At 36.2% G+C, this 16,895-nt stretch overlaps 1 protein-coding gene across 6 annotated transcripts in view; it reads left to right on the forward strand.

The window, feature by feature from the left end:
- Positions 1–16,895, forward strand: part of UBE2U (ubiquitin conjugating enzyme E2 U) — a 96,814-nt gene that overhangs the window by 11,180 nt on the left and 68,739 nt on the right. For 5 of the 6 annotated variants that reach the window (XR_013830156.1, XM_079933931.1, XM_079933930.1 and 2 more), the window contains 2 exons: positions 10,105–10,202; positions 14,992–15,112. Coding sequence is in view for 5 of the 6 variants with exons in the window: in XM_079933931.1 (XP_079790057.1) it covers positions 10,105–10,202; positions 14,992–15,112 (219 nt within the window). In the remaining variant the exon portion in view is untranslated. The remainder of the gene's footprint in view (positions 1–10,104; positions 10,203–14,991; positions 15,113–16,895) is intronic. The other variant, XM_079933929.1, reaches the window with a different exon arrangement.

Consider the following 16,895-nt stretch of genomic DNA (forward strand, 5'->3'; position numbering starts at 1 on the left):
CAAAGTTTTATATATTTTTACTTAAAATGACATAATACGTTTATTTCTGCAATATTAAACATTCTTCAAAATATAATTTTTGATGACTGAATGATAAACTTAATTCCTGTATTGTTCAGTATTTTAGTTGGACCTAATTTTTTACTATAAAAATAATGCACAGACAAATTAACAGTTTAGAAAGAAGTAAGTTAGATTGCTACCTCAAGTCATATGCGAAGTAAATTCTTGATCGATTACAAATGCAAAAAATTTTAATGCTAAAAAGAAAATCTAATAGAACTTTTATGGGTGTGGTGAGAAAGGCTTTTCTAAAAACAACAAATCCTAGAAACCATGAGAAAAGCATGACACATTAAACTACATAAACTTTTTAAGACTTCTCTATAGCTAACGACATTATAAACAGAGATAAAAATACACTGACTTTTGCAAACTGAGGGAAAATATTTGCAATGCATAAAACAGAATATTTATAATATGTAAAGACCACTTGTGGATCAGTAAGAAAAAACAGAAAGCAACAGAAAAATGGGCAAAGGTTATAAACAAGCGCTTTTTTTTTTTAGTGTGTTTTTGTTTTATATTGAGGTATAGTTGATTTACAATGTTGTGTTATTTTCAGGTGTACCATAAAGTGATTCTGTTATATATGTAGTCTTTTTAAGATTCTTTTCCCTTATATGTTATTACAAAATATCGAGTATAGTTCTCTGCACTATACGGTAGGTCCTTGTTACTTATCTGTTTTATATACAGTAGTGTGTATATGTTAATCCCAAATGCCTAATTTGTCCCTCCCCCTGCTTTCCCTTTTGGTAACTGTAAGTTTGTTTTCTATGTCTATGGGTCTATTTCTGTTTTGAATATAAGTTCATTTGTACTGTTTTTTTTTAAGATTCCACATATAAGTGATATCATATGATATTTGTCTTTCTCTGTCTTGCTTACTTCACTTAGTATGATAATCTCTAGGTCCATCCATGTTGCTGCAAATGGCATTATTTCATTCTTTTTTAATGGCCGAGTAGTATTCTATTGTATATGTATGCCACATCTTCTTTATCCATTCATCTCTTTTTTTTTTTTTTTTTTGGCGGTACACGGGCCTCTCACTGCTATGGCCTCTCCCGTTGCAGAGCACAGGCTCAGGACGCGCAGGCTCAGCGGCCATTGCTCATGGGCCTAGCCGCTCCGCGGCATGTGGGTTCTTCCCGGACCGGGCCACGAACCCGTGTCCCCTGCATCGGCAGGCGGACTCTCAACCACTGCGCCACCAGGGAAGCCCTATCCATTCATCTCTTGATGGACATTTAAGTTACTTCCATGTCTTGGCTATTGTAAATAGTGCTGCAGTGAACATTGGGGTGCATGTATCTTTTTGAATTATAATTTTCTCTGGGTATATGCCCAGGAGTGGGATTACAGGATCATATGGTAGCCCTATTTTTAGTTTTTTAAAGGAAGCAGCATACATTTCTCCATAGTTGCTGTACCAATGTACATTCCCAACAACAGTGTAGGAGGGTTCCTTTTTCTCCACACCTTCTCCAGCATTTATTGTTTGTACACTTTTTCATGATGATCATTCTGACTGGTGTGAGGTGATACCTCAACATAGCTTTGATTTGCATTTCTCTAATAATTAGCAATGTGGAGCAGTTTTCATGTGCGTGTTGGCCATATATAAGTCTTCTTTGGAGAACTGTCTATTTAGATCTCATGCCCATTTTTTGATTGGGTTTTTTTTTTTTTTTTGATGTTGAACTGTATAGCTGTTTGTATACTTTTACGATTAATCCCTTTTTGCTCACATCATTTGCAAAATTTTCTCCCATTCTGTAGGTTCTCTTTTTGTTTTGCTTATGGTTTCCTTTGCCTTTAAGTTTAATTAGGTCCCATTTTTTTATTTTTTTTATTTTTTATTTTGCTGTACACGGGCCTCTCACTGTTGTGGCCTCTCCCGTTGCGGAGCACAGGCTCCGGACGCACAGGCTCAGTGGCTATGGCTCATGGGCCTAGCCGCTCCGTGGCATGTGGGATCTTCCCAGACCAGGGCATGAACCCATGTCCCCTGCATCAGCAGGCGGACTCTCAACGACTGCGCCACCAGGGAAGCCCCCATTTGTTTATTTTTGTTTTTATTTCCATTACTCTAGAAGACAGATCCAAAAAGATATTGCTGTGATTTATGTCAGAGTATTCCGCCTATGTTTTCCTCTAGGAGTTTAAGAGTATCCAGTTTTACATTAGGTCTTTAATCCATTTTGACTTTATTTTTGTGTATGGTGTTAGAGAGTGTTCTAATCTGATTCTTTTACATGTAGCTGTCCAGTTTTCCAAGCACCACTTATCAAAGAGACTATCTTTTCTCCATTGTATATTCGTGACTCCTTTGTCATAGATTAATTGACCATATGTGTGTGGGTTTATTTCTGGGCTTTCTATCCTGTTCCACTGATCTGTATTTCTGTTTTTGTGCCAGTCTGATACTGTTTTGATGATTGTAGCTTTGTAGTATAGTCTGAAGTCAGGGAGCCTGATTCCTCCACCTCTGTTTTTCTTTCTCAAGATTACTTTGGCTATTTTGGGTCTCTTGTGTTTCCATACAAATTTAAAAATTTTTTTGTTCTAGTTCTGTGAAAAATGCCATTAGTAATTTGATAGGGATTGCATTAAATCTGTAGACTGCCTTGGGTACTATAGTCATTTTGACAGTATTGATTCTTCCAGTCCAAGAACACATCTGTTTGTGTCATCTTCAATTTCTTTCATCAGCGTCTTATAATTTTCAGAGTACAGGTCTTTTGCCTCCTTAGGTAGGTTTATTCCTAGGTATTTTATCCTTTTTGATGTGATGGTAAATGGGATTATTTCCTTAGTTTCTCTCTGATTTTTCATTGTTAGTGAATAGAAATGCAACATATTTCTGTGTATACATTTTGTATCCTGCAACTTTACTGAATGCATTGATGAGCTCTAGTAGTTTTCTGGTAGTGTCTTTAGGATTTTTTATGTATAGCATCATGTCATCTGCAAACAGTGAAAGTTTTACTTCTTCTTTTCCAATTCGTATTCCTTTTTTTTTGCGGTACGCGGGCCTCTCAGTGTTGTGGCCTCTCCCATTGCGGAGCACAGGCTCGGGACGCGCAGGCTCAGCGGCCATGGCTCACGGGCCCAGCTGCTCCGCGGCACGTGGGATCTTCCCAGACTGGGGCACGAACCCATGTCCCCTGCATCGGCAGGCAGACTCTCAACCACTGCGCCACCAGGGAAGCCCTATGTTGACTAAAAGTGGCGAGAGTGGACATCCTTGTCTTGTTCCTGATCTTAGAGGAAATGCTTTCAGCTTTTCACCGCTGAGTATGATGTTGTTAGCTGTGGGTTTGTTATATATGGCCATTATTATGTTGAGGTAGGTTCCCTCTATGCCCACTTTATGGAGAGTTTGTATCATAATTCGATGTTGAATTTTATCAAAAGCTTTTTCTGCATCTATTGATATGATTATATGGTTTTTATTCTTCGATTTGTTGATGTGGTGTATCACACTGAATGATTTGTGGATATTGAAAAATCCTTGCATCCCTGGGATAAATCCCACTTGATCGGTGTATGATCTTTTTAAAGTATTGTTGGATTCAATTTGCCGGTATTTTGTTAAGGATTTTTGCGTCTAGGTTCATCAGTGATATTGGCCTGTAATTTTCTTTTTTTGTGAAATCTTTGCCTGATTTTGGTGTCACAGTGATGGTGGCCTCATAGAATGAGTTTGGAAGTGTTCCTTCCTCTGCAGTTTTTGGAATAGTTTCAAAAGGAAAGGTGTTAACTCTTCTGTAAGTGTTTAATAGACTTCGCCTGTGAAGCCATCTGGTCCTAGACTCTTGTTTGTTGGGAGTTTTTAAGTCACAGTTTCAATTTCAGTACTTGTAATTGGTCTGTTAATATTTTCTATTTCTTCCTCGTTCAGTCTTGGGAGATTGTACCTTTCTAAGGTTTGTTCATTTCTTCTAAGTTGTCCATTTTATTGACATATTGTTTCTTGTAGTAGTCTCTTATGGTCCTTTGTATTGCTGTGGTGTCGGTTGTAACTTCTCCTTTTTCATTTCTGATTTTACTGATTTGGGCCCTCTCCCTTTTTTCTTGATGAGTCTGACTAAAGGTTTATCCATTTTGTTTATCTTTTCAAAGAAGCAGATTTTAGTTTCATTGATATTTTCTATTGTTTTCTTAGTTACTATTCCATTTATTTCTGCTCTGATCTTTATGATTTCTTTCCTTCTGCTAACTTCGGGTTTTGTTTGTTCTTCTTTCTTTAGTTGCTTTAGGTGTAAGGTTAGGTTGTTTATTTGAGATTTTTCTTGTTTCCTGAGCTCAGGTTGTATCACTGTAAATTTCCCTCTTAGAACTGTTTTTGCTACATTCCATAGGTTTTGGATCATTGTGTTTTCATTTTCATTTGTCTCTAGGTACTTTTTTGATTTCCTCTTTGGTTTCTTCAGTGATCCATTGGTTGTTTAGTAGAATACTGTTTAGCCTCCACATGTTTATGTTTTTTTGAAGTTATTTTCTTGTAGTTGATTTCTAATCTCATAGTCTTATGGTTGAAAAAGATGCTTGATATGATTCCAGTTTTCTTAAATTTACCGAGACTTGATTTGTGCCCCAGCAAGTGATCTATCCTGGAGATGGTTCCATGTGTACTTGAAAAGACTGTGTATTCTGCTGCTTTCAGATGGAATGCTCTATAGATATCAATTAAGTCCATCCGGTCTAATTTGTCATTTAAGGCCTGTGTTTCCTTATTGATTTTCTATCTGGATGATCTGTCCATTTATGTAAGTGGGGTGTTAAGCTCTCCCACTATTATTATGTTACTGTCAAGTTCTCCTTTTATGTCTGTTAACGTTTGCCTTATATATTGAGGTGCTCCTGTGTTGGATGCATATATATATATACAATTGTTATATCTTCTTCTTGGATTGTTCCTTTGGTCATTAGGTACTGTCCTTCTTTGTCTCTTACAACAGTCTTTATTTTAACGTCTATTTTGTCTGATATAAGTATTGCAACTCCAGCTTTCTTTTGATTTCCATTTGCATGGAATACCTTTTTCCATCCCCTCATTTTCAGTCTGTATGCATCTCTAGATCTGAAGCGCGTCTCTTATAGACAGCATATATTTGAGTCTTAATTTTTGTACCCATTCAGCCAGTCTGTGTCTTTTGGCTGGAGCATTTAATCTATTTACATTTAAGGTAATTATCAGTATGTATGTTCTTATTGTCATTTTGTTAATTGTTTTGCATTTGTTTTTATAGGTCTTCTTTCTTCCTTTCCTCTTTTTTTAAATATTTTATTGAAGTATAGTTGATTTAAATGTTGTTAATTTCTGCTGTACAGCAAAGTTATTCAGTTATGCATTTATATATTCTTTTGCTTACTGTTTTCTATTATGGTTTATCACAGGATATTGAATATAGTGCCCAGTGCTATACAATAGGACCTTGTTCTTTATTTTCTTTCTTCTTTTGTGCTCTTCTCTTGTGATTTGATTATCTTTAGTGTTATGTTTGGTTATCTTATTTTTTGTGTATATATATATATATATATATATATAAAATAGATTTTTGATTTGTGGTTCCATGAGGTTTCGATATAGCATTCTGTACATATACATGATTATCTTAAGTTGCTGATCTCCTAATTTCAATGCATTCAAATGTCTTGCATTTGTACTCTTCTTCTCTCATGATTACTAGTTTACATATCATATTTATGTGTGGATGATTTCCTATCTTTACTGTATGCTTGCCTTTATGGGTGAGCGTTCCCATTTTGTAATTTTCTTGTTTCTAGTTGTGGTCTTTTCTTTTCCACCTAGAGAAGTTTCTTTAGGATTTGTTTTAAACCTGGTTTGGTGGTACTGAATTCTTTTAGCTTTTGCTTGTCTGTAAAGCTGTTGATTTCTCAGTAAAATCTGAACAAGAGCCTTGCTGGGTAGAGTATTCTTGGTTGTAGGTTTTCCCCTTTCATCACTTTAAATGTATTGTGCCACTCCCTTCTGGCCTGCAGAGTTTCTGCTGAAAAGTCAGCTCATAACCTTATGGGGATTCCCTTGTTGCTTTTAATATTTTCTCTTTATCTTTAATTTTGGTCAGTTTGATTACTATGTGTCTTGGTGTATTTATCCTTGAGTTAATCCTATATGGGCCTCTGTGCTTCCTGGACTTGGGTGCTGTTTCCTTTCCCATATTAGGGAAGTTTTCAGTTGTTACCTCTTCAAATATTTTCTCAGTCCCTTATTCTCTCTCTTCTTCTGGGACCCCTATAATGCAAATGTTGGTGCATTTGACATTGTCCTAGAGGTCTCTTAAACTGTCCTCATTTCTTTTCATTCTCTTTTCTTTATTCTGTTCTGCGGCAGTGATTTCCACCACTCTGTCTTCCAGCTCACTTATCTGTTCTTCTGCCTCATTTATTCTGCTATTGACTCCTTCTAGTGTATTTTCCATTTCAGTTATTGTATTCTTCAATACAATATTGTATTCTTCTTGGTTGGTCTTTATATTTTCTAATTCTTTGTTAACACCTTCCTGTAACTTCTCACGCTGTGCATCCATTCTTTTCCTGAGCTCTTGGATCGTCTTTGTGATCAGTACTCTGAACTCTTCCTGGTGTAGATTGCCTATCTCCGTGTCACTTAATTCTTCTTCTGGGGTTTTATCTTTTGCTTTCATCTGGAACCTCTTCCTCTGCTGTCTCATTTTGTCTAAATTTCTATTTCTATTTTTATGTATGTGGAAGGTTGGTTATGTTTCTCAACCTTGGAGAAGTGGCCCTCTGTAAGGGATGCCCTTTGTGTCCCAGAAGTACACTCCCCTCTTGTCTTCCAAGGGCCAGGGACCAGCTGGTCCCAGGGTAGTTTCTGACTTGCATTTGTGGACTTAGTTCCGCAGGCTGCCGGATCATTGTTTTCTTGTTTCTTGTGTCCACTCCCTGGTGGGTGAGGCTGTTGATGGACACTTGGATTGCTTCTGTATCTTGGCTATTGTAAATAGTGCTGCTGTGAATATTGGGGTGCGTGTATCTTTTTAAATTAGTGTTTTCATTTTTTCTGGATATATACCCAGGAGTAGAATTGCTGGATCATATGGTAGCTCTGCTTTTAGTTTTGTGACGAACCTTCATACTCTTTTCCATAGTGGCTGTACCAATTTACATTCCCACCAACAGTGTATAAGGGTTCCCTTTTCTCCACATCCTTGCCAACATTTGTGATTTTTAGACTTGATGATAACCATTCTGACAGATGTGAGGTGATATCTCGTTTTTTTTTTTTTATCTCGTTGTTTTGATTTGCATTTCTCTAATAATTAGTGATTTGAACATCTTTTCATGTGCCTGTTAGCCATTTGTATGTCTTCTTTGAAAAGATGTCTGTTCAGGTCTTCTGCCCATTTTTTGATTGGTTTGTTTGTTTTTGATATTGAACCATGTGAACTGTTTGTATATTGTAGGTATTAACCCCTTGTTGGTAGCATCATTTGCAAATACTTTCTCTGATTCCGTAGGTTGTCTTTTCATTTTGTCAGTGGTTTCCTTTGCTATGCAAAAGCTTTTAAGTTTAAATAGGTCCCATTTGTTTATTTTTGCTCTTATTTCTTTTGCCTTAGGAGACTGATCCAAGAAAATATTGCTATAATTTATTTCAAAGAGTATTCCACCTATGTTCTCTTCTAGGAGTTTTATGGTTTCTGGTCTTACATTTAGCTCTTTAAACCATCTTGAATTTAATTTGTATGTGGTGTGAGGGAATGTTCTAATCTCATTGTTTTGCATGTGGCTACCCAATTTTCCCAGCACCACTTGTTGAAGAAACTGTCTTTTCTCCATTGTATATTCTTGACTCCTTTGTTGTAGATGAATTGACCATAGTGCACGGATTTATTTTGGGGCTCTCTGTTCTGTTCCATTGATTTATGTGTCTGTTTTTGTGTCAATACCATGATGTTTTGATTACTGTAGCTTTCTAGTATAGTCTAAAGTCTGGGAGGGTTATACTTCCAGCTTTGTTCTTTTTTCTCAAGATTGCTTTGTGGCTCCATATGAATTTTATGATTATTTGTTCTAGTTCTGTGAAAAATGTCCAGGGTATTTTGATAGGGATTGCATTAAATCTGTAAATTGCTTTGGGTAGTATGGCCATTTTAACAATATTAATTCTTCCAATCCAAGGGCATGGGATATTGTTCCATTTCTTTGAATCATCTTCATTTTCCTTCGTCAGTGTTTCATAGTTTTCAGGGTATTGGTCCTTCACCTCCTTGCTTAAATTTATTTCTAAGGGTTTTTCTTGCTGCTATTTTAAATGGGATTTTTTTTCTTTTTTACTTTCTCTTTCTGATATTTCATCATCAGTGTATAGAAATGCAATAGATTTCTGTATATTAATCTTTTATCCTGCAACCTTGCCGAATTCATTTACTAGTTCTAATAGTTTTGGGGTGGAGACTTTAGGGATCTGTATAAAGAATATGCTTAATATTCTTATTAATATTTAATTAATAAAGATTTTGTTTCCAGTAACAATGTTGCAAATAAGGAAAAGAGAAATAACTCCAATGTCCATTAATATAGGAATTTTTAAGTAAAATATCTTACAGGTATATACATTGCTTTTAAACATAGCAAGGAAGATATATGAAGACTTTACTCTTTGGTCATTCTTGTGCCCTGGAATCTTCACTACCTGGCATATTGTTAGTGCTCAAATATTTTTTGAATAAACATGTCCAGAAATATGTTGTCAATTTACTATTAAATGAAAAAATACTTTGAAGAATAAAATGTAAAATATAATTCTATTTAATAAAAAAACCCAAAAACTACACACACACACACGTGTGTGTGTGTGTGTGTGTGTGTGTGTGTGTGTGTATGTGTATTTTTTTCCAAATACTGACTTAGTTAATTAACTGTGTTAGGGCATAGGCCAACCTTTCATATATCTTTCCAATTTATATATTGATGTAATGGAACAAAGCTGGCAGGGAGGTTTTGCCATCCTCAGTGTGTGGGTTCAATTTCTGGACCTAAGACATTTACTCTGTCACTATTTCCAGCCAGTGGTAAAGGGAGAGAAAAAGAGAAGAGGGCAGAACAACTTCCTTAAGAAAATATGATCCAGAAGGTGCACACTTTACTTCTGCCAATGTCTCATGATTAAGACTTAGTCACACGGCCACATCTTGTTAGAGGAAAGACTGGGAAAATGTGGGCAACTATGTATTCATCTAAAACCACATGGGGCAATGGGGATGGGGCAGGCATCAAGTTTCTTATTATAGAGAGAAGAAATGGAGGAAAGAGAGAGCAAATACTGGAGGACCATGAATAGTGTGCACAAAACTTTCTATACCATCATCTTTTCTTTCACCACTGAGTCATAATTTCACTTGTAACTTACAACAGTTTTAATACCAACTAGGATTTGTTTCTAAATTCTTTTATTGCATTGTTCACTCAAATCTTGTGTCCATTGCGCTGTTACTATTATGGTAGTTTACAGTACAATGTACCAAATCAAACACCCCTCTTTTCACCTTTTCAAAATTTTCTTCCCAGGTCTTACCTTTTTATTGCAAGATTTTTCTATTGGAATATAAATGTTTTTCTTATTCATTTACAAAAATTATTTATACATTAATAAAAGTATTATTAATAATGATAGCTATCATTTTTTGAGGATCCACTATGTGCCAGGTACTCTATTAAGGGCTTTATTTTTTAAATTCTTTTCAGTGAAAGTAGGTACTTCAATCATATCCCCATTTCATATACTAAGCAAGTGAGACCTAGAGAGGTAAAGTTAATTGCTCAACGTCACACAGCTGATAAGTGGAGGGGTCAACTGTCAAATCTGTGTGTCTGACACCAAAGTCCATGCTCTAACAGCTGCTCTGTATTAAGTGTCTGTCACATGCAATGCAAATAATTTTCCTGCTTTGTCATTTGCTTTCTAACTTTGCTATGACCTGTTGATGTTCATAAGTTTTAAATAATAATTTTATGTATTAATATTAATGTATTATTTTAATACAGTAGACCCACATACTGGCCGTCCCTGTATAGATTTTTTGGACAACACTCATAAGTGGAATAGAAGCTATACATTGAGCAGCATCTTACTTACCCTCCAGGTAAGAACAGATTAATATAATGCTGTCTTTAATACTTTTAATTACCCCAGTTACTCAAAATATAACGAATAAAATGTACAATGCATAGTTAAATGTTTAAAGGATTTGAGTAAGCTTATATAAATCAATAACATTTCTACGTCAAGACTGTAAAATGGAACTTCAATTATAAAGACGATTATTTTTAAAGTGAAATCGATAGATTAGGCCCTTCCCAGCCAAAGAATATGTATTTTATAAAAGAAGAAAAGAACTGTTTGGATGGTGTCAACTCTGGAAATACAGTCTTAGGTTTGCTTTTGGCTCCTAACTTCACTTTATAATGTTGAACAGGCCTTTTGGATCTTTCCGCATTCATGAACCCTGCCTTCCTCCGAGAGGTGAATCAAGTGACTACAACGTAAAATGTTCAGCTTTATCCTTTGTTTCTGACAGTACTAGAGACCTGCTTTTATAAGCTTTCATATCAAACCCCGTGAACAATTAAACCAGGAATTTCCTCCTCTCCTCAGTAGATGCCTGTTTCTAGAATGCACCCTTCACCTCCTAGATCCATGGTCTTTAGAAGCATGCCTCCATGTTGTGTTATTCCCGACCCTCAAACAGCCTCCCTTCTCATCCTGAAATGCTAAGATAAATGATTTGAGTGACACTTGCTTTGACCACTTACATCTGGCTCAGCAAGATTCTATCCACTAGAGTCTGTCCACGATATTCTATCTATTTATCATTGATAATATATGGAGATAAACTATTAAATTTTGATCATCTGGAATACCTGGAGAATAAAGTATTCTGGCTTAATTGAATTTTCTCTGTAACATAGAATTATAACACAAATTTCATCTCTCCCATTTCTTGTTTTTGAAAATAAAACTAATCATTAACTTTCTATCTAGTCATCTTAGTATGCTGAGTAAAATTTAATATTTTTAAAAATTCAATGTTCAATTTATTTATTCATTCATTCTACAAATATGTGTTGAGCATATATAGCAGTGCCAGGCCATGTTCTGGGAGAGAGATTGGAGCAAAAACTTTGAGGAAGTAAGTGAGCGTGTTGTGCAGAGATTTGTGATTGATCTTCTGGATTCCTTCAAACTGAGTCATCCTGTCTCTTCTACCTAAATAGGGTTGGCCTTAAAAATAGTAAAAATGAATGTTCTCAGGAATGTAATGAGTGAGGGCAAACCAGAATGAAATGGTGAAAAATTTGAATAGCAGAATAATTTAATAAAAGGTACATTGAGGGCTGTAATTTTAGATAGCTTGGCTTCACATCTTGGTTCTGCCACTTAATACCTTTGCACTGTTGGACAAGTTTCTTCACTTCTCATTGCCTCAGTTTCTTCATCAGTAAAATGGAGCTGTTAGTAGCTACCTCATATAACTTGTGAGGACTAAATGAATAAATAACATGTAAAGTACTTAGAACCATGAGTTGTCCAAGAAAAGAATTCAATAAAATCTAGTTAATATTTTGATTGTTCTTAGTTTTAACCTGTAATACAAAATGACAACAAAGTGTTGCCAAATACATCATGGAAAGCCAGTAGATTACACAGTTGTTTTTATTTTTCAAATAGATTTATAAAACAAATATGCCCACATTAGAGAAGATTTTTAAGATAGTGGAAAGGAAAAGAAAATCACTGGTAATCATAAAGAAAATTCCTTACCCTATTGTTATTAGCATTTTCTTCTAATTTTGTCTCCTTTGTTTCAGTTTTAAATCTTCAGTTCCACATTTCCTGCAGGGTCAAGCCCAAATTCTGTTGCCTGACAAATGATGATCTACTTCTCACACCTCGGCTTTAACTCTCCCAAACACACTGTGGGATCCCGCTCCTATTGAAATATTGATATCTTCTTTTTTTTTTTTTTTTTCCACTCACAGTGCTTGGTTCAATTCATGTTAAAAAGCATTTATAGAGTTCTAAACTCTAAAGTTACAAACCTAAGTCAGTCTTGCACTTTAAAAAGTGCTCAGTCCAGTTCCGCATCTGACTAGCAGCCCATTTTATTCCCTCTTTCTCAGTCTGTTCAGCAAGCAGCTGCTCACATTGTAAGAGTCGGGTCAATAGAGCCCTCCTCTGCAATGCCTTTCCTGATTTCCTTTCCTAGGTGAAATTGATGGCTTTGGTTTTGGCGGGAAGGAGGTTTTCTTTGCAAAGTGGTACCCTAAGCAAATCTCTATGAGAGCGCTATAATGCTCTAACGCATATACCGTTTCCTTATCTGTCTTCCCCTGTTGGACTGTAAGCTCCCTGAGGTCAGGAAACAAGTCTAATTTGTGTGATAGGTACTAAGTAACATGATTGAAGCAACAAATCTGAATTTTTACATCGTTGCAATGATGGTATATATGTTCAAATTATATAGCCTATTTCTTTTTCACTTCACATTTTATCTCAAGTAATTCCAGATTGCTACAATTAATATTTTAATGGCTATTTAATAGTACTTTGAAGGTCAGTGCTGCCCAATAGAACTTTCCGTGCTTACGGAAATGTTCAATATCTGTGCTGTCCGATATAGTAGCCTCTAGTCTCATGTTCTGCTGAGCACTTGAAATGTGGCCACTGTAACTGAGGAACTGAGTTTTTCATTTTATTTAAGTAATTTAAATTGAGATTGCTTTCTGACTACTACCTTTTGAATAACAGGTGAGACACATTTATAATTATCACATTGTTATACAAGGGGGTGGTACTTGAAATGGTGCTTAAAATACTTTAAAGTCTAAATATGCTAATCATCTCCTCCTAAAATTTTTATAATCTTGATTTCTTTGAAAACTTGTACTTCCATATACAATGAAAAAGTAAGTACCAACACTCATCCACAGAAGAAATTCCAATTTCATGGGCTATAACTAATTGGATATTACAACATGTACCCACTGGTACAGTTGTTTATTGATGCTTCAGATGTTTGTATTTATCCTCCAGATGGCTTTTTATATTATTTCATACTATCACATGGTGACTTTAAAAGTTGGACTGTTATTTTATTTTTTTACTATTTTAGCAGGGTGTCTGATTTATATATTTTAATTATTCCTTACATTCTAGTTCTTAAAAAATCATTAAATATACTTAATAGCTTGTGTGTATATTATATGAAAAGGTCTTAGGCACAGTGGTCAATGCAAAGACTATTGAATAAACTTTACCAGATGTGCCTCTCTGAGTAAGATTATCTCTCCAGCCAAAGAGCAAAAGCTCGCTCTTGAAGAAAAGTTTCATCTGCTTCCCACCCACTTTGAAAGATATAGTGCAATCCTTATTTAAGCAATTATAATATTCTGAGAAATATAGCCCAAGGTGTTTTCCAAATAGAAAAAAAAAAAACAGCAGAAAATTCTTGTTGGATTTGAAATACCAGATGTCAGATTACTGCTTTTATTAGTGAAAGATTGCTATCATTTCCATGACTCTTAAGCCACAGTAATCCACTCTGACCTGTATCTACACTGAAGACATTCTGGTAGTTGTTCTTTTGGCTATATTTTATTATCTAATTTGTATGTTATAACGTAAGATTCAGTATACTGAATTATTGAATAAATTTTTCAAATTTGGGCTAATATTAATTTTGAGATGCCAGATAAACAAGATCATGGTCTAGCAGAACTATTAAGTTTTAGTTACTACTGGTCACCTATTTCGTCCAGATGTGCAAATACTATTGAAGGCAGAATTTTGAAGATGTCCCCCAAGACTCCCATTCTCTGGTTACTCAGTCAAACACTAATCTAGGTGTGAAGGAACTTTGCAGATGGAACTATGGTTACTAATCAGCTCACCTTAAAATAGAAAGGTTATTCCTGAAATATGCAGGGGGCCCAAAGTAATCCCATGAGCTCTTAACAACAGAAAAGGAAGACAGAAGAGTCACTCAGAGAAATACAGTAAAGACGGAGAAAGGATATGACAGGAGGGGAGCAAACACGAGAAGGATTTTTCACACCTTTGCCTCTGACACGTAGGGGTCCAAGTGTAAGGACTGGCGAGAGACATCTCAGGGTTGAGGGTAGCCCCCAGTTAATCACCAGGAAAGAAACGGGAAACTCAGTCTTACAAATACTGAAGTCAGGAACTGAATTCAGCGAACAGACAGCCTGAATGAGTTGGGAGGCATGTTCTTCCCAGAGCCTCTGGTAAGAGCTCAGCCAATTGACGACTTGATTTCAGTCTTGTTCAGTCTGGAAGAGAAAAACCAGCCCAATCAACCTTGACTTCCTACTTGTAGAAATGTGAGATAATAAATTTGTGTTGATTTAGTTGCTAAATTTGTGGTAATTTGTTATAGCAGCAATAGAAAACTACTACAGATACCAAGTTAAGTATTCAGTGATCTAGAGGGATATTGAATTGCATGCAAGTTTTTAATACATGTGTTTGTTTATTCACGATCTAAATATGATCTCATGTTAAAATGTAATGTATTTTTAATGGAAATGTTTCAATGTTTTCTAATGTTTACTTCCCTTTCCATAAAAAATCAATTTAAATTTATGTGATAGGAAGAAATAAGTTACAGGAAGGAACTTGTAACTTGCTTTGATCCTAATGTTTGGCTCATGAATGTACAGTATAAAACCAAGATAGATCAAGTGTTTCTTGAGAGTAGGGACCATGTCTCTTTTGTCTTTGTCTCTATCTCCAGGTGGATACATTGTAGGCATTTAATGAATGCTTCTTGAATGTTGTATGTATTGGTTTGTCTTTTTGCTCTAAGAAAAAAGTTACTTTAAAAACTCTATGTTCTATATGTTTTCCTATAGGTTATGCTTTCTAATCCAGTGCTAGAAAATCCAGTGAATTTGGAAGCAGCCCATATACTGAATAAAGATGAAACTCTGTACAGGCAAATAATTCTAAGACGTTTCCACCAGCCATTACAATGTAAGAAGTGCCTACTTATTGTTATTTGCCAGTTATTATTTATACCAAGTAAATGATCTAGCAAGTAACTTGTATACGGCAATATTTTCTGTATCCATTTTCAGTAATGAAGTCATACTAAGATCTCTCCTACTGTACCTCTTTTTCAAATCCATCAGTGTGATCCCTTTTTTTCCTAATTGAAGAATAGTTGATTTACAATGTTGTGTTAGTTTCAGGTGTACAGCAAAGTGATTCAGTTATACATACATATATATCTATTTTATATATCTGTTTTTTCAGATTCTTTTCCCTTATAGGTTATTACAAAATATTGAGTAGAGTTCCCTGTGCTATACAGTAGGTCCTTGTTATCTGTTTTATATATAGTAGTGTGTACATATTAATTCCAAACTTCTAATTTACCCCTGCCCACCCCCTTTCCCCTTTGGTAACCATAAGTTTGTTTTCTATGTCTGTGGGTCTATTTCTGTTCTGTATGTAAGTTCATTTCTATCATTTTTTTTAGATTCAACATATAAGCAATATCATAAGATATTTGTCTTTCTCTGGCTGGTTTAGTGTGGTCCTTTTTAAAAGATTACCAAAAATCATAAGCTTAGTATCTTTAAAAGTAATGGTCAGGCCTCCCTGGTGGCGCAGTGGTTGAGGGTCTGCCTGCCAATGCGGGGGACATGGGTTCGTGCCCCGGTCTGGGGGGATCCCACATGCCGCGGAGTGGCTGGGCCTGTGAGCCATGGCCGCTGAGCCTGCAGGTCTGGAGCTTGTGCTCCACAACGGGAGAGGCCACAACAGTGAGAGGCCCACGTACTGCAAAAATAAATAAATAAATAAATAAATAAAAGTAATGGTCATATGGGTGAATGGTGCTGATCAAAACTAGTCTACCCATCATAAAGATATGACACCAGTTTTAACTCTCTGATCTGTAATGGATATTTTTCAGACTTCACCTTTAGCACCCCCCAGATCTTACTGATCTGGGACTCCTTTCCCCTTGATTAGGAAAGCTTTCAGCATTTTTCTTTCTGGAGAGTTCTTCCTCCAGGTATTCCTTCAAAGAATCCATGTGGAAATGACATCTGAGCCTTTTCAGTCTTTCTGCTCTATTGACCAATGTTTTCCTGATACCGTTGGTCTGCTCCCTCTCATCCTGCCAGGAACCTTTTCTTGACTCTTAATTCCATCACCTCTATTGCTCCTGTGCTCTCTCTGCAGTTAGCAGAGCAATGCTGTTGGCTCCTTATGCCCAGGGGTGTTTGCCACAAGTGAAGGTTGGGATCCTAGTGACATAGCTCTTTCCTTTACATTCTGCCCCTCCTTTCGGCAGTGCACAGCAGCCTCACACGGTAACTGGCATTATTAGCTCCCCAATCAGCAGGACTCGCTGTTCAGACTCACTCTGCCAAACTGATGTCTCTTGTGCTTTTTCTCTCCATTAGATGTCCACGATCTCTTCGTCCATCCCCTTCTAGGACCTGACAGCCCATTAGTCAGGTCTGTACAGTTTGTGGCCAAGTTCAAGTCCTCCTCCACAGGGCATCTGGGTCAGATGCAATATTGATCAGGCATCTTTTCCAGTATCTTCAAATATGTCATGATTGTCGCGGAGTTCCTCAAAATTCCCTGACAGTTTTGAGGCTGGTTTGTCCACAGAGGAATGGTACCGCTTCACTCTGATCATATTTCTGACCAACCAGAATACTGTAGCATCCCCTGCTGTGTCCTCTGCACTCAGGAAGTGTTTGTGGAATGAGCAAATGAACGACATGTATCCCTTCTG

The sequence above is a fragment of the Stenella coeruleoalba genome (genome assembly GCF_951394435.1).
Source record: "Stenella coeruleoalba genome assembly, chromosome: 1".
Lineage (NCBI taxonomy): Eukaryota > Metazoa > Chordata > Mammalia > Artiodactyla > Delphinidae > Stenella > Stenella coeruleoalba.